Source organism: Trachinotus anak, unplaced genomic scaffold, assembly GCF_046630095.1.
Source record: "Trachinotus anak isolate AG129_WGS33_773 ecotype Australia unplaced genomic scaffold, CSIRO_AGI_Tana_v1 ptg000011l, whole genome shotgun sequence".
NCBI classification, from domain to species: Eukaryota; Metazoa; Chordata; class Actinopteri; order Carangiformes; family Carangidae; genus Trachinotus; species Trachinotus anak.
The window spans coordinates 17,118,997-17,141,903 of record NW_027273862.1 but is presented as its reverse complement, the minus strand read 5'-3'; the positions used below and the strand labels follow the sequence as shown (position 1 = coordinate 17,141,903).

At 39.3% G+C, this 22,907-nt stretch overlaps 1 protein-coding gene across 5 annotated transcripts in view; it reads right to left on the bottom strand.

Moving 5' to 3' along the window:
• The window catches only part of dennd5a (DENN/MADD domain containing 5A), a 34,583-nt gene extending 13,134 nt beyond the window's left edge, over positions 1–21,449 (bottom strand). For 2 of the 5 annotated variants that reach the window (XM_071488533.1, XM_071488530.1), the window contains exons 1-8: positions 21,202–21,433; positions 11,255–11,326; positions 10,344–10,453; positions 8,820–9,504; positions 3,702–3,889; positions 2,815–3,126; positions 1,174–1,389; positions 759–993 (exon numbers count right to left, since the gene is read on the bottom strand). In XM_071488533.1, coding sequence (XP_071344634.1) covers positions 759–993; positions 1,174–1,389; positions 2,815–3,126; positions 3,702–3,889; positions 8,820–9,504; positions 10,344–10,453; positions 11,255–11,326; positions 21,202–21,301 — 1,918 coding nt within the window. In that variant the 5' untranslated portion in view covers positions 21,302–21,433. Of the gene's footprint in view, positions 1–306; positions 397–758; positions 994–1,173; positions 1,390–2,814; positions 3,127–3,701; positions 3,890–8,819; positions 9,505–10,343; positions 10,454–11,254; positions 11,327–21,201 lie in introns of all 5 variants that reach the window. The other 3 variants (XM_071488528.1, XM_071488529.1, XM_071488532.1) reach the window with 3 other exon arrangements.
• Between the last annotated feature and the right edge of the window lie 1,458 nt (positions 21,450–22,907).

Genomic DNA, 22,907 nt, shown 5'->3' with positions numbered 1-22,907 from the left:
TTAAACTTAGTAAAAACTCACACATGTGCATTGCATAAAGGGTCTCACAGAAGAATCTTGCATTTATAGTGATAAGTGAATAATACAAATTAAAAAAAAAGGTTTTCTCTATAAAAAGTATTATAGTGTGTTCTGAGTTTAAGGGAATAATAATTATTATTCATTATTATATCTTTCTAATTATTATGCAGACAATTTCAAAGGAGGCTCAGCCATCCTCTATGAGTTTATCGATCACAATGCACTGCACATATGCTCAAAGAGCTGCCATTCAGGGATATTTGAGGTCACGAGAGCAAATATTACGAAGGTGAGTCTTGTCGATCTCCGGCCCAATGGCATGAGGTCCAGGAGCAACAAAATCAGCTTTCACATATCGCTTTTTTAGCAGGTTGTCTGCAAACAAGACAGCAATTATCAGTCAGTTAAGTAAAGAGAGCGAATCTCCAAGTCTGCTAAGAAGTTCACACCTTTAAATTAATTCATGGGGAATCTCATTTGGATTTTAAATCAAAGGAGTTTTATAGGACATTTCAGGTCTTCTTTAATTTGATTTATGAGTGCAAACCAATCCGATTTTTCCTCATTAGACAAAAACAGGTCCAGAGAGCTGAGGTATGTTAATACATTTTAGTACAATATTGTGTGCTGTGAAAGCAATTTGATTATGCTCAAATACTTTCCATTCTGTATTTATTGTTATGAAATCCAATCCACAAAGTCTTCAAGGATTTCCTGGACTGATCTTTTATCCTTACCCGCTTCTTCGATGTTTGTGCATTTCTGGTACATCGAAGTGCGAAGTGTGGGTGTGCGGACGTTCAGCATGCGAATCTTATCCACACGGGCGTCAAACACCCTCAGTGTGTGCTCCTTCTCCTCATCATCATGACAGAGGATCTTACTATCGATAAAGGAGGCAAACATCTGCGTCTCCAAGAAACGTGACAGGAAGGGCAGGTAGGGCTCTGGCTGGTCAGACAAGAAGGAGGCCTGCAGACAGACACAGACAAAGACAGAGACACAGACACAGACACAGACACACACACACACACAAAAACAAACACACACACACACACACACACACACACAAAAAGGGAAATTCAATGTCATAAATTATGGAAAAATAATACCCTTCATTTTACTATTAACAAACCATCTATAGCACTTTACCTTGTCAAAGTTCTGCATCTGGTCTCGATTAGTGAACCAGGACTCTTTGTCCTGGCTCGGCTGGATGACAAACACCTCATAGTCTGCGAACATCTGGGTGAATCGGTTGGCGAAGACCTCGCGCACTTGGATGTTGAGCTGGTGCATCTTTAGCTCCTCCTCATCACACTGAACCCGCATGTCCTTGTTGCCACTGGCATCCTCTCTCACCTCCAGCTGATGTGCACAAGCATCCATGAAGGGGCAAACATGCACACAGGAAAAGTAAGGAGAGGATAAATGAAAGAGAAAAGTGTGTGAGAAAGAAAAGAAAAAGTGTATATTTTTCATGTTATCTTATCTGACTGTTATTACAGGCTGCTGACGAAGCAGCAGGGTTATGGGAAAGGAAGTCAAGGACATCTGGGATTTATGGCCCAAATGAAACTGAACCACAAGCCCTTTTTTTAGCATGTCAGTAGGTCAGCTGGACAGACACACAAGGCAGGCCTACCAATGTATGTATGCACAACTGAAAAACAGAGTCACAATCCAGTGACATGAACCAAGAATCTGTTTAATCACTGGTGGTTCCCTTGAATCAAACTCAGCAGTGAGTGCAGATAAAAATAATTATAAGCGAGGACTGACCTCGTAGCTGGAAAACTACACACAGACCATTAGCTAATCCACTCATGGAAGACTATTGCTGGCACAAGTGCATAAGCTGATTAGACTGCACATACAGAGACTTTCTCTAATTAGTAGCCCATTGATCCATGCATCAGTCTGTAGACCAAGTATTTCATTATACAACACACTACTGTTTGTAAGATACTCAAGCCAAATGGAGATAAAACTGTACAGATGGCAACTGCATCTGTTGATGTCAGACTCCACACCACTGCGGGGGGGGGGCTGTAACACTGATGTGAGGACAGTTACAGAGGAATCTATGTGATTACTGAATATGATAATTCGGTAGGAAAATATGTCAGTATCCAAAATCCATAATCAAATAATATCAAAATAACATTTGTTTTCCATTTTTAAGCACAACATAAAATTCAGTCTAGTGAGTGACCAAAGGGTCCCCCCTTTTTTTATTGTCCTGCACTGCAGTAATGGTGGTAATAATGTAACAAGGCAATAAACCTTTGCATTTTTTCAGTTTTGTTATATTGATCATTGTCACATCCCTTGCCCTACCTTATGCCCTCTCTATTATTTCAAATCTGGCAAAACAAAGGGGCAAACATATGAGGATTTACAAAAAAACTTACATTTGCAGGGCTGGTTTTAGAATGAATGCATCAATTACTGAAACTAAAAGTATTATTCAATTATAACTTCAAAATGTGTTTTAAGATTTACTCTAGGCACAACCATTTCTAATAATATTTGTTTATTGTTTTGATTGTGCCTTATTAATACAAATTCTCTAAAATGTAACCTTCTAAAACTGGGATCAAAGTTATTTAAATTATTGGTCTTTTTGATATAATGAAGCTTTTTTATTATATAATTTATTAACATCATTCTTATATTGTACTTTGAGTATCTATGGTCTAAGTCAAACCTGGGAACAATATTTGGACCAATGTATGACACATGGTCATTTGTGCAACCATTTTTAGCTTATGGGATCACATCATTTCTCACCTTCTCCAGGCTAACACCTGTCCTCTTCACCAGAGCCTGCAGTCTGGCAATGGTTTCATTCTCTCTCAGCAGGTAAGAGTTGAGGGGTGAGGCCAGATTGCCATTGCGCTTATCTGAGACCATATCAACAGATCGGAAGCTCCGGTACTTGGCCTGACTGTCACTGGAGTGAATGTTTCCCTCGGGAGAGACGCCGAAAGACATGAGCACCTCTGAGATCTCCTGGATGAACTCTAGCTTGTTGGGAAACTGGGGTAACTCCTCTGGCAGTTCGATAAAGTGGTTATCGATGTCCACAAAACACAAGTTAGCCTGGGAGGAAATAATAATAATAATAAGATAAGTTAATTAACTGCATACATCTACATATGTGTAAAACAGGAAGTGAAAGACTTGTTCCTATTGAGCTAACTGATGACTGTCAAATTGGGATGCCATGCTGAGGATACTACCCAACCTTGAAATACCACTGTGCATGGAGGTTAAAAGGCCTAGGTTCAAAATATCACATAACTAGATACTTTAACAAAGGTTAAAAATGTGGCCACAAGACTGTCGAACTGTTCTACACAAGAGACACAAGACACACAATCGTGTTAGTAAGGTTAACCCTACTCGTTCTGACTGTAAATATAAACACTGGCAGGGTAAAGCAAGAATGTCTGTGTGCCCAAAGACAATTCAAGACAAGGAGGGGTTCACACTACAACATGAAAGTCCTACATCAGTGAATTTATCAGCAAATTACAACCACTTCAAAAGTCAGCATCAGCGCAGACATTAAATGACATAAGTGATTTCTTTGCAAAAGATAAAATATTCAAATAAACCAGATTTTTAAAAAAAGTTTAAACTCAGTATGGGCTAATACTACAATGTGTCTGTACCTCCTGTGGCAGCTCTAGCTTGGTGCGGTCATCCTGTCCATTGGAGTGAAGGCCCATGAGATACGGCACAGGAGCGTCCAGGAAGTGGAGGAGGGAGGCAGGCAGAATGGGAACGTACACGTGCTGCCACTGGAAGGGGAACATTAAGGCCGTGATGCTCTCTGCCACCGTCATCAACCTCTGGTAATCTGTTTCAAACGCACACAAAAAGTGAAGATGATAGAGATAAGACCGTCACCATGTGGCCGATATGTTCGAGCAGAATAAACAGAACAGTGTTCATTCCCTGTCTTCATTATTACTTTAAAACCCTGGTGATTTTAAAGGCTTCAAGTGATCACTTGTGTTCCAACATTTTTTCCTGATTAGTGGCTTTAAAATAACTATTTGAAAATGCCTGTTCAATGACATGATAAATTCAACATTTACTGGACATGAGGGACTTTTAGTATTTTTGGTAAACTTTAAAGGGTAAAGTCACACTGAAACCCAAAGGGCAGAAATCTGCTGCTATATTGCTCATGATGGACAGTCTTCATAACATCTTAACAACTATCAAAGTGCATTTTTGGGACAAATTCAACTGGTTGCACAACTTTTTCCATGTGTCATTACCCAAAAAGTCATGGGCTACACTGCCTTTGCCTGATAAATGTTGTTTATTGCTCCAAAACACTTCCAGTTACAGCATGTGACAGAAAAGTTGCGCAATATGACCACAATGGGATTACGTTTTTTATGCCTCAGCTCTCCTGGCTGCTCTTTGAGTTTGAAATCCATCAACTGCCCCAAGTCACAAGATAGCCAGTCCTGCTATGTTTGCAGGAACCAGAGTGTAACCACACAGCTTCATCCAAAGTATTAGCATTAGTTTTGTTAGCAAGCATAGCTGAGGGCATCTTCTGATGCATGATTTTATACAGCTGACAGAAATCACTATCACTGACTGGCTGGTAAGAACAATATGCCTGAAAGTTGGAGCCACAGAAAGCAGCTGCCCTGTGTGATTCAGGATTCAGTATAAGGAGCACATGCCTTACCCTGTGAGAAAGTAGACTAGCATCCAATGACAAAAGGAAACAACCAACCCTACCATAGTGTTAGCTCTTTACTCTGATTATCTTTGTTATTCTGTGGTCTGTAAATGTGATAGTGGAGCTGGATCAATGACCAACCTTAAAGGAATCATCTGTGATGACACACAAGCTGTGTGGATCCTGAGAACATTTGTAGATGAGACACATTGTAACAGGATGACATGACCTGTCCCATTTCAGAGACTACAAATGCAGTCAAGACTTGGGTCAAAAAATGCTTTAATTTGGACAACACTACTGCTGTATCCTTCGCAGCCCTAAGTACTCTATTTCAGTGGAGCAATGGACAATTTTGGGAGGGCATTTTTATATGGAGCATTTTGAATATTTTGACATTGTAGGAATACTTTTTAAAACTGTTGTCTGCCAGAACACACCATTAGTTTGGTCTCTGTGAGGCTCTATCATTTCATTTAGAAAAGAAGTCCTCTGAAGGATCTCTGTGGCTTCCGCCCTTAGGAGGATCCAGACTCTGAACTATGAACACAGCTACAGTCAGCTGCTCCTGTGGCTAACGTTAAATTCCTTCGTCATGACTCCACACAGCAACACTCCTTTATGTTCAGAATTTCACACTTGAGTCAACTGGTACACATGCAAATATGCATCCAGCCCTCCTCATCTGCATTCCTCCTCTATCCTGTTGACACCTACTGTACATTCAGCAGCGCTCTGCTTCTCCCGTTATGGTACCAAGATAAATACCATTCCTTCATTTGGTCATGTGCTGGTCCATGAGAAGAGACTCTCACCCCAGCCAGCCAGCCAGCCCCCATCCCAACCCCCCCATCGGCAGCTTTCTCTCCCAGGACGGGGACAAGAATACTAACATCACCCGTCTACTCTTAAACTAGGTCATCATGACAAGCAACTACTTTAACTCAACTCAGAGTGTCACATACCTCTGCTTATATACACAGACACATGCCAAGAACATTTTAAAAAATGTCCACACTGAGAACTGGTTGCAGCTTAGACTTGCTGAACTGGTGATGCTTGAACTATTCAGTTTACAAAGTGAGTGCAACCGTATGCAATACAGGAGGCTAAAAATATTCAACATACAGAAGTGAAACTGCTATAGATCTTACATCTCAGCACTATTCCAATCAAATAGCTTGTTTGACAAAATGTGTGTTGCTTGTTTAAACAGCTCTAATTTCTACCATAGCAGTAATGGTGGCTGCTTGCTGATTTTGACCAATAATGTTTTCCTTTGGTCAGAAGTGACGGGAAAAGCTAAATAGTGATATGTTTTGCGCTTCCTGCAGATAAATAGTCAGAAAGCAAATGTGCATACCTTTGTTGGCCAACCTAAGGATGCAAGTAATGATTATTTTCACTACTGATTAATCTAAAGATTATTTTCTCAATTGATTAAACATTTGTTTGAGCTTTGAAATGTTAGAAGATAGGGATTAATTACTATATCCCAGAGCTGGAGATGAAAGCTTCAGATTTCTTACTTTTACCAAACAACATTCCAAAACCCAAAGATACAACACAAAAATCAACAAATCCTCACACTTTAGAAGTTGGAAGCAGAGAAGGTTCAGTTATGTTCCTAAATAAATGATTAGAATGAAGTTAGGGTTAAATTACTAGATTATTAAAACTGTTGTTGATTAATTGACTGAGCTAAAGTGTTTCAGCTCTAGATGAAACTACATAATTAAGTTAACTGTTATTGTGGCCTAAAGAAAAAAATAAAAACACACAGCCCTCTGACTAAAATGGACATTAATAATATCTGGTTGAGAAGCTGTAAAACACTGAGGGTCGAGAAGAACCACAGCAGGCTTTGAAATCATGAAGGTACATTAGTTGGCAATATATGGTAATGCTAATCCCTCATGTACAACAAGGTAATATGAGGGATGAATTATGAAATTCAAAAAGTAGAGTGTGACCGTCTGTGTGCGGCTAAAAGACAAGCCTGATTCTCTGTATCTTGAGGCGAGAGCCAAACACATTGTGCCAAATTTGTGCTTTTAAGTTTAATTTCAGATGAAGTCTGACTTCATTGTGTGCTGTGTTATTGCAGCATCCTGAGTTCAGATCTCTCCCGTCGCTCTGAAATGTAGCTATCACATAAAGACAGAAAATGTCCATGAAACAATAATGACAAATAAGGGCTTAATTGTAGCCTGTCGCAATGATTGACACATGAGTGACACATGATAAACTTCCTATTTGTGAAGAAATGGGGAAAGGAAGAGAAGGCATCAACATCTTTTTTAAATGGCTTCATGGAAGACATGCTGGCCAAGATTTTGTCCTTTTTTTTAAAAAATCAACTATTTTTAGCTCACAATACACAGTGGTCTCCTTATTTGCAGAGCATCCCTCTCCTCAGTGTGTTTTCCTAACAATCCCTCGTTTCTTCTCAGTGGAGGATTGCCAGGGCTTAACTCTACAACACATCCTTCACATGTTCTGCAGTGATGAGCCTCATGGGGGAGAAAAAAAGCATGATGTCACTTCCAACCAATAATAATCATCCTGCATCACAGCTATCCTCCCTGTCTCTGGGTTGCCTAGCAACACCACAGCTTTCCCCCTTAAGAGCTGCTCCCCCCGGCCCCTGGCGTTTTGTAAACCATTTGCCTTCTCTTGCCATTGTAATGGATTCAATCACCACACCAGACATAGCACCCTTAAATGATTTTCTTTCTTGCACACACACATTCACACACAACAGTAAATGTCACCTTTTCTACAAACCTATTCTGCCTAGCAAAGGATGGTATGGATTAACTGAATATATTCTGTGCAGTTACTACTAATGTATATGTATTAACCGGGATAAAGCACTCTGCTTTTTTTTTCTTTCTCAAATCACAGCTAATAAAAATGGCTTGCTTAACCCAGCACCTCAAATGTGCACACAGGACGAACCTACATTGCAACTTTCCCATGAAAAAACCTCTTACATGGCAGTAGGAGCTGCCTGTAATATTTGAGGGGACTAACATTTACACAGGCTTGTACTCACACTGAATCACTTTAATGGAATCACTCAACAGGTTATGTAATCTCCTGGATAATAGCTCTGCCATGCATATCAAATGTGTGGTAGCCTCAGGTTGTGGTTTTTATTCTTATAAAACAACCATCCAGACATTTTAAAGACTAAAATTTCTGTATGTGTCTGACTATTTCTGGATCTGTCTGGAACTGATTGTCCGACATCAACACTGACCTTCCACCATAATTGGTCAGCTGTTGGAGGTGAAAAAGGAACAAGGGATTGGACTTCTCTCTCTACCTCCTCTTCCTTTCTTGACACAGTTATTCTTTCACTTTTCATGAGAACAATCAACTGCTACACTATGAACATCTACCAGAGAGGCTGTCTGAAAATGTGCATTATATCTTTTTTAAACAATATCTTATCTATATGTATAATGCAACTATATTTTTGCACAAATAGTAATCTAAACCTTTTTTTCCATCCATCAAACATTTAAAAAAACAGGGAAGAAAGCCTTAAAGCTACATCAGCTTGTAATAACCAGGTCCCCTGACAACATCTAGTCTTATGTCAGGACACTGATATGTCTCTTCAGTCAGGATCGCATGACCCACAATTGTCAAAAAACAGCTGTTAAAGATAAGTATGGTAGTGCAGCCGTCCTCCTCTCAGGAACATTTATACTTGGAGTTCAGATGGACTATAAGCCCTCTATAAACGACACAGAGTTGCCGGGCGAGGTAGTCGAGGAGAGGAAGAGCCAGAGGAATGTTTGTGTTATGGAAGTGTGTGTGTGAGTAGTAATCACTGGACAATCTAAGTGGATTGAACTGTGTGCAACTGTTCTGTGCTGAGTAGAACCTGCAGTAGCACTAACACGTTACAATAATGCATGATTTTTTTCTTGCTTTTGCACTTCCAGCTATTTAGAAAACATGGGTAGTGTTTGTTGTAATGTGAGTGAGATGCATAGGTATTTGTAATCAATGCATCCTAATGGGATAGAATGCAAACATTGAGTGTAATAGTGGCAGACCAGCTACTTACGCTGTGAGTAGAGCAGTATCTGCATCTCGAGCAGGGCACAGGTGAACAGCTGCAGAACGTTCTCCACACCCAGCAGATTAAACATTTCACCGATGGCAAAGTCAAAGAGTGGAAGTTCAGATGTGCTCGGCCGCTGACACACCACAGGCCCATAGACGCCTGAGAACTTGAGGGACCGCCCGGAGGGTGGCAGTGGCACCTCGTAGAGGATGTTGTAGATGTAGCTCTCCAGTGGAAGGGGTGGGGGCTGAGGGGAAGTGACAGCCTGGTGAAGCTGCCGCAACACCTTCCTGCAGGCCTGAGCGAAGGCCATGGGTGTTATCAAGCAGATGCACTTTGACACGTACAGCGTGTCACGGCTGATGTCATACGAGTTGAAGCGCTGCAGTCGGGAGATGGCGGGTGCAGCGTGCAGCATGGGACGAGGCTGGGAGTGTTGGTGTCGCTGGTCCGCAGGTCCTTGTGGTGAGGTGGGAGTGTGCAAGATGTCGTACTGCTCTGCGTTGTGCATGTGGTAAAGTGTCTGCATGGCACTGCAGATCTGCTTACTGGTCACCTCCTCAAAGAAGGTGAGGGCAAAGCCATAGGTCCGAGAGCCATCCTCTCTGGTGATGATAAAAGAGTGGAACTGAGGCTCCCGAGAATCGACCTGTGTCCTGAACGACAGACCCTTTGGCATGCAGAGCTGTGAGAGGACAGACAGAAAGAAGATTGAGAGGGACAAAAGACGACATCAGAAACAAATTCATTTTTGAAAAGAGAAATTGTTACGCAGCTACATGAGATCATGATGCCTGAAATATTGAAAAATTCAGCGGGTGAAATTTATTCTGGGCCAGAGCTAGTTAACACAATTTTAATGTCTGAATTAAAGGACATTTTTGGCCCATGTTTAATAATTTTCTTCCTGAGAGATTGATGACTGCATCAGCACCACTCTCATGTCTGTACACTATGTACAGAGCTGGAGTCGAAAGGTGATTAGTCCAGTTTATCATCAAGAGTGGAAACAGGGGAAAAAAGCTAGCTTGGCTCTGTCCAAAGTTCAAAATGATGCCTACCAGCCCCTCTAAAGCTCACTAGTATGACACATCTAATTTGTTAACAACAAACTGTTTAACAAACAGTTGTGTAAAAATGACAGTGTGAGGTTTTAAAGGGAGGTATGCCATAACTGCTATGACAAGCCTCGTGCTCTACAAAGCTCAAAGTCGGTACACCTGTAACTCCTCAGATCATTTCCCAAAGTGATGAACTATTCATTTAATGATTCTAAGCAATCTAATAAAATTAGTTACTGATATTTTTCCCTTATGTTAGTTATGTTATACTGCCTATAAAAATTTCGCTTTCAATTTCAACGCATTAAACACCAACTTTATTTGTTGATTTTGCACACATTTGCCATGTCAATAGAAAAACATTCATATGAACTTTGTTATCGTGATTTCAACCTTATCACCCAGCCATACTATTATTCTTAAGGGATAAGGGTGATATGTTTTAACTGTATAGAAATCATACCATGCCAACTGCATCCTGGTCAAATGGATTCCACTCGACATTCTCTGGATAATGTGCTAGAACCTTGGATTTAAAGGTTCTCCGCAATGGACTCTGCTCAAAATTCTCACCTAAAAGTCAAACACAGAGAGAAACAGAGATAGAGAGAGCAAAAACAAAAAGGAGACCAACAGTTAGCACAAGTTTCCAGATGTAAATGGAGGAGCAGAAGAACAGATTGATCAAAAGCAGGCTTAAAGTGCCAGGCACAACTCCAGAGGACAGAGCGAGTCAGCATATTTGTCTTGAGAGGAAGACTGTATTGCATCATTTAAAGCTGTCATCCGCATCTTGCACTAGAAAGTAAATAAAACAAAATATTCAAGAAGGCAGCATCAAATACTCCAAGAACAGATAGAGAAAAAATCCACCAAACTTTATGGATTTTACTGCTTCCTGACAGCTTTAATGGCAATACAAGGAACCAAAACAATAATCAATCATGAAAAAGGACGAATTGCATTGATTTGAACCCAGAGTAAAGCAGAAGTGATGCACACACCAAGGCGGTACTGAAAAGTCATTCAGAGTGTAGGGCGAGAGTAAACATTGACCAAGCAATGCCAGCACAGGCAGCCCTGGATTTGTGTGTGTGTGAGAGAAACAGAAGCAGTGATTGTCAAACATCAGCTCATTGTTCAGCTACTGCTGAAGGATGTGAGGGAGAGGGAGGAGGCGACAAGAGAAACCAGGAGGAGAGAAATCAGAGTGTGCAAAACAAAAAAGGCAAGTCCCCACACCTGTGCAGAAAATAACCGTGAAAATTTGAAATAACAAAAGAAGGGGGGAAAAAAGATGTGCCGGGTTAGAGGTAGAGGGGTTAAAGCTGAGCTCAGGTTAAGGGGGAGGAGTGTGTGTGGTGGGAGGGTTACCTTCATCTGCCCCCGCCAATTTTCCTCTGGCCCCATCTCTGAATTTAGTAGCTTCTATATACTGGCATAAAGCTACACAACAAATAAAACAAAAATATAATTAAAACCCTGGTTCTGGATAGGTAGCACATCACTTCTCAGTTTGTGCAGACACATCCTTGCAGCTCTGCTCTCAGAACAAGCTGCACACAGTCACAGGACATTAGCGTGTCTTTGTCAGGTGGGTATGGTAATTCAGACCTGGTGGGGTTATGATGTAAGGATACGTTGTTTCTATGTTGAAGATTCTTCTTTTTCTGGAGATCAAGCAAATCCATACCGCTCTAATATGGATTTCATTCTCAGCACAGACACAGATTTGCATGTTACATGACCCTTCATTATCATGAACATGGGCACTGTAGTTTATTTTAAGTCCATCCCACAGGCAGCGTCATGTTGCCGTAAATAGGCTACTCACTGGCACACCAAACGTGTATTAATCTGAAGCTATAAATAGTCCCGAACAAATACTCTCTCTACTCCTGTTTGAGCAACATTTGCTAAAAACCACAGTGCCCAGTTGTTTGGTGAAATTGCTGAGCTTTCTTCAAAAAAGGTAACCACATATTGGAACCTGATTTGTTTTTTCAGTAGGGATGAACGCTGGGTGTAACATACAATCGCATACTGAAAAATCATCTCAAGGTGTGGAAGACTGATCTGATATGTGTAACAATCAGTGGACAGTCATGGGTTTGACTGCATTGAATGGCAGCTGTTGTACAGCAGACTGACTGGCCCTGGAGCTGAGTTAGATTATCTAACATTTTACATAAAAAAAGACCCTTTATATGCAGTCACGCAATGCTTTTTGCTGTCCTCTTCATGCATAACATTTGCTAAGCACCAATAAAATAGTCCTTCTGGCAGAAACACACAGTCATGCAGCATGTAAGAGCCAAATGTGTGCTGTGTGGCACACATCGAATCTTTTCTAGTTCCACCATGTCAGCTTCAGACTAAAGCTGCTCTCAGGATAATGCAGCTTTGTGAGATGTGAAACCAGGACTTTCCTTGCTGGACTTTCTGTGGACTAGTAAGGGGTGAGGAAAATTCATTTTTACTGCACTTCTGACATGACTTAGTGGTGACACACACAGAGTCAGGACATGATGACTCTTTGAACTCTTCACCAGTGATTACATCAATTCTCTGTGTTGCATTGTTTATTTATGTTTCATTGTGGAAAAAAACTGAGAATCCTAGTTGTAATTTTGAGAGTGATGGATGAAAGTTCTGTCTTTACTCAGGTAAGAGGCTGAAAATATCTAACCCCAATCTGTTAATGATCCAGTATCCCCTTAGTTCCACAATTTATTTTTCCCCAACAAAACAGTAAGAAAGATGTTGAGTAAGCCCAACGACACCTCCAGACACAAGGTGTTGAGTGGAGCAACAAACAAGTTCACATTAGACGCTAGGTAAAATTAAACGAATCCTGGTGAGGGGGTAAACATTTGAAGGATTAAGTGGTTTAATCTGTTGGTTACTTTCATATCCAAACTGCCCACAGGGAAGAAACTAGGCCAGGAATGCAACTCAGACTACAAACACGTCAGCAACCAGAGACAGGTCAGACAGTGATGTCATTATGATAAGTAGGCTTGGGAGAAAATGATTCAAACTCCAGAATTAATTTCAAATCACCATATTTAAGACAAATAATTGTTGACTTTGTTCAAAAGGATAAAAAAAAAAGATGCATTAAGATGCATAGCTGAAATAACAAACTGACTTCCGCTGTTCACGAGCATGTGCATGTAGGTCACATTCCAAGACACAAAGTGAAAACAGACAGGGAGCACAATGATGTGACTGAAGCTGTTTGCAAACTCTGTCACGACAAAGTCAGTGATGTATGTAACAAACGTCTGGAAGCATCTGGCTGTGACATGCAACGTGTTGCTGTTCTTTTAAATGCATTAGAATTTAATGTATCACAGCTAATGATAATTATCACAGCAAATGTCAGTACAACATTACAGTTTTTTACAGTTGTTTTGTATTGAGTGCAAAAACATTCCTATGACATGTCAATTCAGGAAAGCACAACCCAGTGTTTTCCAAAGATTAAATCAATGTAAATTTACAAAATGATAAGACATAATAATAGCAAAGATATTTTGGCTTTTACTTTTAATTCTGGTCAAATTATCCTCCATGGTGGTGTTGTCCCTTGTACAGCTCAACTGTCACAGCTTTACAACTAAACTTTTTATTTTTAAAGAGTAATGCTGACATTGTAGCTTTTCCTTGTTTTTCTAGCCGGCTCAAGTGCAATTGACCAAGACTACACAGGTGTTTGTTTCAACCAACATCCTCACCTGGTAATTAGTCCTAATTACAAGCAAACTGCCTCATCTGGGGGTACTCGTTTACATGAGCATGAACAAACTGCAGTGTTTGTAAGTTTTGTTGATTTATGATATTTTCCAGCAAATTCAACTGTGTTGCCATGAGACCGTGGACCGGTAGCGGTGGGAGTAGAGCGTCACTGAGTTTGGGAGTCACGCCATTTTCTTGTTTCATCCTATAAGTCGGGGACCACTCACAGCGCTGCAGCCCTCCTGTGCTCACACACCCTCACACATCCTGTAGCATGGCCCACTAGGCTCGGACATAAAAGGAAGGTCCTCTCTGACTGAAAGGCTATATTAATATGCCAGTCGACTTGACTGCCTGCAGCAGCATGCGGTGAAGACTCTGCTAACACTTCAAAATAGCTCAGCAGAAAAAACATCAACACGTATTCACCCAGGGGACCCCGATGCTGACAGAACATGATCGCTCACTCTCAGCTTAAACTCACAAAAGACACAATGTGAGGTTTTCTCAATAAGAGGATAACATTTCACAAACAGTTTCTTGTATTTTAATATTTTCATTTGTTACAATGTTGGAAGGGTTTCTAAGCTGGGACTTCATTTAGATCTGAAACAATTAGTTGATTAATCAATTGAAAAAAATAATTGGCAACTACTTTGATCATAAATTAATCATTTCAGTCACAACATTTGCTGGTTCTAGCTTCTCAAATGTCAAGACTTAGGTTGTCTTATGTGACAACACACTGAATATCTTTAGGGTTTTGAACTGCTGGTTGGACAAAATAAACAATTTGATGGCACCACCTTGAGTTTTAGAAAATTGTGACACACATTTTATAGACCAAAAGATTAATCATTTAATCAGGAAAATAATCCAAAATAATCATTAGCTCCAGCCCTACTTCAGTTTACTGAAAACTGGCACACAAACATCTGTCATTCTTCATTCAAATTAGTGGTTAACACCGTTTACAGGCTACCTGCCAAAAATTACAGCATCCTGTTTCTTTGGTACTTTGGTTATTGTTGAAGAAGGAATTCCCTAAATTGCACAGAACCTGTGCACGTCTCTCTTCGTCATTCATAAATAGAAATAAAACGAATAGACACTTTTCTTGCCAGAAACTCTTCATACTTTGTCATGCATGTGAGTGAAAAGGTCAAAAAATGCAGATTGGGCCATCCTACAAATACCAGACACTTCAGCCTGAGTTCACAAAACATCCTGACACTTCAGGTCACAAAACATCTGGTAGCAACCACAGGATTGGACTGCATAGAAACTAAACCCATAGAAAATACACAGTCTTTCAGACAAGAATGTGCATGTTAATCGCTCCACCATGACAGGAAAGAATGTAAACCTCACCTTTCAAGAACAAATCTAAGCTGGAACCATCGCAAAGTCCAAACAGGGACCAACACTGACCAGGGGAGGGGAAAGACACATTTCCCCACGGGAATAAAAAATACCATTGTATTTAGGGGCAATAAAACTGAAGTTCTTTTGAGCAAATTCAACCCTGAATACAGCAGATATTAAATTAATGAACACATCTGACTCTACATAAAGCAGCTAGACAATCAAGGTTTCAGTGAAAAGACACACCTTGTAAATAGTTTTATAATTACTATCTGAATATATTAGCTAGTAGGAGAATAGTTACTTAAATCAAGATGAATCCGTACAATATATTGTTGGGGTTTGTACTATGGGAAAAGAAATCAAAATACCAAATGTTGAAAAACCAACCAGGAGCAAGTGTTATGATCAAGCCCATCATTGGCTGGAATGGAGTTGTGAAGTGGGAGTAGCCCCTGGTAATTCAATTAACAATGTAATGATCCTACAGGAATATATTATGGTCACCTGTTTTAATTATTTCAACTTAATTACTAAGAAATCATGCTTTGTCTATATCTTGGTATGTCAGATGGATCTGAATATTACAATACCCATAAGCCTCTGCTGCTGTTGCCATAGAGGAGAAACCAGTCAGGGGTGCAGATATAAGCAGAAGTCAAAAATGTTTCATCAATAAAATAGTGAACAAAACACAGCAACAGAGTTGCTTGGATTGTACTGTCAGTTTTCTCAACACTGTAATCTTTAGCTTCCACCCACCATCAGTGGGTAACAGAATTTTAAGCTCTGTGATTGGATGTTTCTTGCAGCAATGCACCATGGGAATCGCAGTTAAACTCCCCCTAAAGCTTTTAATTCCAAAGGCTCGTACTTTGGACCTTTAATAAAAGAACCAGATGTTTTCATACTCTGTTGTCATCTTTTGTACTGATGATTCAACCAGGAGAGTTACATGTCCATCCAAGCCACAGAAGAGCTCCAACTGTGAGTCACTTAACATTTCTATAGGAAAAAATGAATGGGGCTTTTAATTCTGAAACCAAATACATCACTCCACTTAACAACTCTATTATGAACTGATTAATTTAATTTTGATTAATTTAAATGATACAATACTATGAGCCTATAAGCCAGTATTTTCTATGAGCTTACTTATGGCTAAGTCCTTAATATGCAATCATTTTTGACGTAAAGATCAAGATACAGTGCACGTTCAAAGTCCTGTGAGATGTCTACTGAATCTTCAGACTGCATCCAAGATTTCCTTGATACATTTTCAAGCAGATCTTTAAAACACTGACAGGAGACCCTTTACAGGCTGATAAATAAACAACTCTGAGTGAAAATATGAAAAAAGCACATTATGCATTTAAAGCCAGTTTGCATGTTGAGCCATTCATCCTCATTTGATTACTGAGTAGGATTGGGGGAGAGAGGCTGCCTGGGAAATTCAAAAGGATACTTAGCATTTGAATAAGTGGAGCCTGTGTACAAGTGTACTTCTGTCCCTCAGCTCCCTGTGTTTCCAGTGTTGCCTGTGAGGCTGGGGGGTAATACATATGCTAATCAGGTCCTCACTGTGCTGCCAAACACTGTGCTTCAAGGAAGTTTTGGTCATTTCTTTGTGTTTCACTGTACATGACTCACCGCTGCATCATGTTAAAAGTCTGTTAAATCACTGGAGAAACCCACCAGTGAGTTTGATGTAGCTCTTTTTATTATTATTTTTTATTTTTTTATTTTATTTTTTTGCTTTGTAAGCAAAGTTTGAGGCCAAGTTACTTTAATCAATTTAAAATGTTTCAGTCATTGGGTATATAAAAACTGAATTCATTTGTTCAGTGATTACAATAATTCTTAGTGAGTTACTTATGGGCTGTACTGTCTCTTCAATGTTTCACTTATTTTTGATGCCTAATACTGTTCATCATTTACAAAAAAAGATGAATGAACTAAATACAGTGTTTTGTAGGGCTGTAGGGCTTAAATATTTTGGTTTTTCTGCACAACAGTCCAGCAGGAAATTCAAACAACTGAGAAGCTGGACCCAATTAACGTTGGCCACTTTTGCTACAAAAAACCCCGACTGAAACGATTATCAAAATAGTTGACAATTCATTTTCTATCTACCAACTAGTCAATAAACCAACATTTTTTTCAGCTCTAAAAAACCATCCCCACATGAATGATAACAGAAACATTATTGTATTTCTGAAAAGATACAGTACAGTATTTTGATTTCATACTGGAAATGCATAAGAGCCATTGCATCTACCCAAACAATGAGACACTACTATGCATTTTTATTAATTATTTCAGGACAGTACAAAACTGCAAACTTGTAGATGCTCTTATACCAGATGTTAAGCTGACTAAACCATATCTAACCTGTAACAATGGAATTTCCACACCATTTCCTCTCTTCAACTCAAAACTGAAACAGTCAACAAGGGCAAGCCCCTTAACTCATTCTACAGTAAACAGCAGCAACATGCAGTAAGTAGAACGACGTCGGTGATGTCTGACCACAGAGCCCCAGCTTGTACGTCTTTGCAATGTTTCAGTGGCTTCCATTTTTATCCAGTCAGAAACCCTAAAGGAAATGGTATCACAGACCCTACCATAAATCTATAACAGAAAATATACAATTCCATGCCATAAAAGCCACTCATTTAAAATTTGAAAGGGTTATTTGAGAACATTATTATATAGCTACTGTAATACTTTCAATTATTTTAAAGGTGAGAGGGGAAGCCAATCAATGGGGCATTACCGTATATTTAAAAAACTGTATTTAAAAAAAGTCTGTATTTAATGATGTGTTTTACATGTATCAAAAACGAACATGGTGTTCACACAGCTGATAACTTTAGTCTGAGTTGAGTGAGACAAGACAGCCGTCTAATCAGCTATACTAATATACATTGCCTCTTTTATTTCGCTCCTACACAATGGTACTTAACTGCGCTCTGAAGAATGATAACTATACACTGGTGTTTTTTTCTGTATTAATGCAAGGCTGACATTTTCAAATGAATTCACTCAAGTGTTTTCAAACAGTTGTACTTAATGGAGTGGAAAACATGAGCTTACTGCGGGTGGAAGGCCAAAACAGAGAGGAAAGAGCTGCATTTTAAGATTTAACCGCATCGGTGTGGACAGTACCTTACTCTGGTCAAACAGATATTCCTGTGCTCTGCTCATAGTTGTGCTCAATTCAAAAGAGAATCATGCATGTTCTTGAACTTCTACTCGTTTCATAAATTTCAAGTAAATATGAACTCATCTTGTAAAAAGGAACGTGAATTAAAGGAAGTGAAAATAGGAAGTACAGGGCTTGAGTCTTCGAAAACTCAAAGGGGGAAAGAACTTTCTTTCAACCACAACAGCAACTTTGGAGGCCTCTTACTACCTGCTGAGTCACAATAAATCACACAGATGCAGATCTGAAGTCGATCCCTAGTAATCACTGTGTTGTGAGCATCAGCTGTACAAAAACACTTTTTTTGTTTTCACTAGACTGGAAATCAGTAAAAAAAAAAAAAAAACAGGCATGTTTGATCGTTGTCAGAAGCCAGAAGAGTGTAGTAGCAATAACCCGGTCAAGAAGAGCTTATATACCTTAATACAGTTACTAACAACAGGCTTAAAGATGGATTTACACATGACCTTCAGCAAGAGTCTGACCTTTCATGACAAAAGTGAGTACTTTCTTATCTCTCATAATGTTTTTAACACAACATTTGAATGCAAATGCAGTCTTAAATAAGTAATTTGAGTTGAAGTGATACTATGTCTTTGTAAACCTGTTTTCTCCCTTCAACACTCAGGGTTTCCCCAAAGGCTAATTCATTAGTATACGTGGTGCTGTGGAAAGCCCTGACATTATTTGTGAGAGAAATGTTGCTTCCAGATGTTTACATACACTCCAAATAACAGAAATATCCATCAAGTCTAAACAAGTCTTCGACAGTTCAGACAGTATGTAATTATTAAAACAATTCACACTGCAGCACAATTCTATTCTAAAGGAAAATGCAATATAAAATTGGAGCAGTTGGATGTCATATTGCTGCAGTGAATGTCTTAATATCCGATTAACAGGTTATGTGACCATCAAGACTTATAAATTTACATTGTTTATTTACATTGTTTAGTGAATTTACTATTCACTATTGTATTAGTGAATTTACTATTCACTAAACAATGTCATTCAAAAAGTGAAAATTCAGATGCAGTGTCCTACAGCTGAAAACTGGCTCTTTGACCTGGTCTTTAGAGATCAAATATACAGTTATGGTAACATATCCTGTCACGTGGCTGCTCCTTCTGTTAGATGTCACAAACAGACAATAAGTTTCACATAGTGAATGCTTTACCTAACTTTTAAGTGTCTTTGTACATGGTTGGAATTAGCTTTTTGTGAAACAACTGCAGCTTGATAGGTTCTATCGTGGATTAATAATTTGTCAGAAAGATGAAGATGGTAAAGCCATGTGTAGTATCCCAAGTGCATCTACGAACAAGTTGGAAATGCTAACAATAAAGTTTAGAAGACGTATCCCTCCAAAGCTGGTAAATACTCCCAACAGTTTAGGCCTACTGTAAGATCTAAAATGGTTTGCTCAGTCCTCACAATCTTTACGCACAGGGAAAATGTATTACCATTTTTGGTATCAGTATGAGTGGGCAACTTGGATTAAATTCTCTGTTCCAGTACATGTAGTTTTACATTGCACAATCAATATATATCATGAAAAAGTCTATTTTCTGGAAAATAAAAACATTTTATGGATACAATGTAAATGTCAGTTTTTGTCTAATTTACCTGACAAATAGGGAAAGGTTCCAACATTGCCCAGAAGTATTAGAAGGGACAACTACCAATGGTAGGTACAATGTGGCAAAACCTCTGAGGATAAACAGGCTGATATTACCCCAGAGTATATATCGTGGTAATGCTTTATTATACGAGTCCATTATTTCCTAATAACTTCTTGAAAGTTTTTTGAAAAAAACCACCTAGTTTGATACTAATTACAGGAAAACAGAGACATATTTCTGACTGAGACAGTTAAGTTTACACAATTAGTTGTATTAAGCTAGTTGACTTGCGGGTTAATTTCCATCAAAGAAATTGCTCCATTTAAATACCAAATTAATACCTGTAATTAGAACCAAATAATGTGGTTCTGCTGAGGAAATGATTCAGGAGATTATTTCGAAATAAACTGGATTTTTCAGGCCCATAAAATAAAGCATTCCCTTTAGTTTTATGTTGCTAAAATCATATTCTCTGTTTCAAAAATGTGCACTTGAAACATATGCTGACCAGACATGTGGTGTGAGAGATGAACAGCGCTGTTGCCATGCTGTAATTTCCTACAGTTCATGCTCAGGGCCCAGATTATTCAGGGACCCTCAGGCCACGGTTTCACATGCGGACATATTTGCAAATCCATCCTTTGAATGCAAACACATGCTCATGCAGGTAAATCATAAAAGAAAGGGTCACAGTCCTAGGTGTGTCACAACCTACTGTACTCGTTTGTGAAGGAAAGGGTGTGCCCTCTAAGGAGGTTATTTGAAGAAGATTGTTACATGCACAATGTGGATCTCTGGTGGATGCTGAGGATGTCAGGAGTCGGTGGGGGGGCATGGTTCAGTTTCAGGATGGGGCAATTGACAGGTTAATCCTTGATACCTGATCTCCTATGAACAACGCCACGGTGACAACATCTCTCGGGTTGTAATACCGTTGCATCAACATTAGTATTATAAAATCAATCCACCAGAATGCCTGAATTAATAAGACCAAGTGCTTGTCATGTGAAATATTTAATACTGCGCAGTGCCAGTATCAAATCACTTTGATATACATAATGTAAAAATAAGGAGTAATTTTTTTTTTCGACAATCTTTCAATTAAAATTCATGTCAGTGCGTTAAAGAGACATAACAAGCCAGTAATCCCCTCGCCTCTCATCGAGCGTTACAAACAAACAGGCTGGGAGAAGATGAGCTAGGCCTAATGTTATGTTATAATCTCAATAGCCTACATTATGTGTTACACCAATTAACCAACGACGTAAACGTTAAGATGTTGTAAAGGGTAAATAATAACGTTAGCCTGGTGTTATGAGACCATTTTGTTCCTTTCTTATTTGCTTGAGCATCAGCCCGACATTTACCCCGATGGCTAACGTTCTTACCGGACAGTTCGTCGGGTTCCAGTCCGCTGTCGGTGTCGAGTCCGCAGATCACAAAATAATCTGCGAACCGGCAGGAACCGGAGCTGAAGCCGGTGGTCATTTTGAGACTGGTCCGGTGGTACCCTTATCCCCTCAACAGGGAGCATATTAAAGGAACTGGGAGAGGTGGTTTCTCTCTGCCATCACGGATGCTATGGCACTGCGAAGCTTGAAAATCACAACCGATACTAAGCTAACCAGTTCTGCTAAAAAAAAAGCTAACGGCAACGGTAAAGATACATCCGGTCGGACTCCTTCATAATAAAACGCCATCGCTGCAATAGAATAGAATAGAATCCTGAAATGCAGTATAACGATGTTTATTGGAAGCTGTCCCGGTCAAAATCGAAAACTTGCACATAGATATATACCGCCATGTACTGCATATACACACATATGTACATACATAGGTATATGTGTGTGAAAAAATAGGCCTTATATATGTCTATGTGTCAGAATGTATGCATGTTTGCGCTTGAGTATGTATATATGTGTGTGCTTAGTATGTATATGTGTGTGCATAAGTATGTATAGAGCTTATGTATGTATGTATGTGTTGAGTTATAACTATGCGGAAGACACCATACTTTAACCGGAAGTTGCCACCACAACAGGACGCTACGGCGATTGCAAGTGCAGGCGATCTAGGCAATATCATCCATGGGCTATATGTAAGAGGTGAGGCCGGGGTCCTCCTAGTGGCACTGGTAGGTAGTGGCACCTCACTGAGGAGCCGTGGTTCTTCTTCGGCAGCTGAAAGACTCGCTGTCAATCACGTTTTGTTTTTCATTATTGTGATGCAATTACTTCCGCCAAGGAGGTTATGATTCTTAAATAAAAAAGTCATAGAAATACAGTCTTTAGAGTGTATTTGAAAGTGAAATTGTGTTATTAAAACACATAAACAAAGGTTTAAACATAGTTGAGCAAACATAAATTCATTAACATGTAGGCTACTTAAAAAACAAAAAACAAACATCAAATCTTTAATCACAAACTTGTTTTATTTTCACTTTTTAGTCTTTGTTTTTCATTTTTTCAGGACATCTTAACATATAATTTTATTGTAGCCCTTAATTATAAAATCCTCACAGAAAAATCAGTCTGGCATATTGCACTGTTTGTTTTTCTTGAGATTACCTGACATCTTTGGGCTGGGTTTACACTATGTAGCAGCGACTGACACTTCTGTGGCACCTAGTGGTCTGACAGTGACATAAGTGGAGTAAATATTTAGATATGACATCCCAGATATTAAAATTGGATGTTTACGAACACAAAAACGGAAGCTTACATCAAAATGTCTTACACCACAATGACATTTCCCTTTAAATGTAACTTGTAACATGTAAACGTAACATTACAGGCTTGTAATGACTTTAAAGCCCTCCTTATTTTACCCTGTTATTTATCCAGGGCTATGTTGTACGTTTTTGTGCTTTCCTGGTGTGTGGATTTTACTGTACTTTACAGATCTCTCAAATATTTCACAAGCAAATGGGTAATTAGGTGACACAGGGCAAGAACAGAAAAGAAAGAGGGGTAAGAAAAGGAACAAAAGGAATAACAAGAGGAATGGAATAAGGGCACAGAGTACAATTAAGAGGCATGCAGAACAGCTCAGACATTCATTATTATAGATGAGTCAAATTTAAATGTATGTCCTG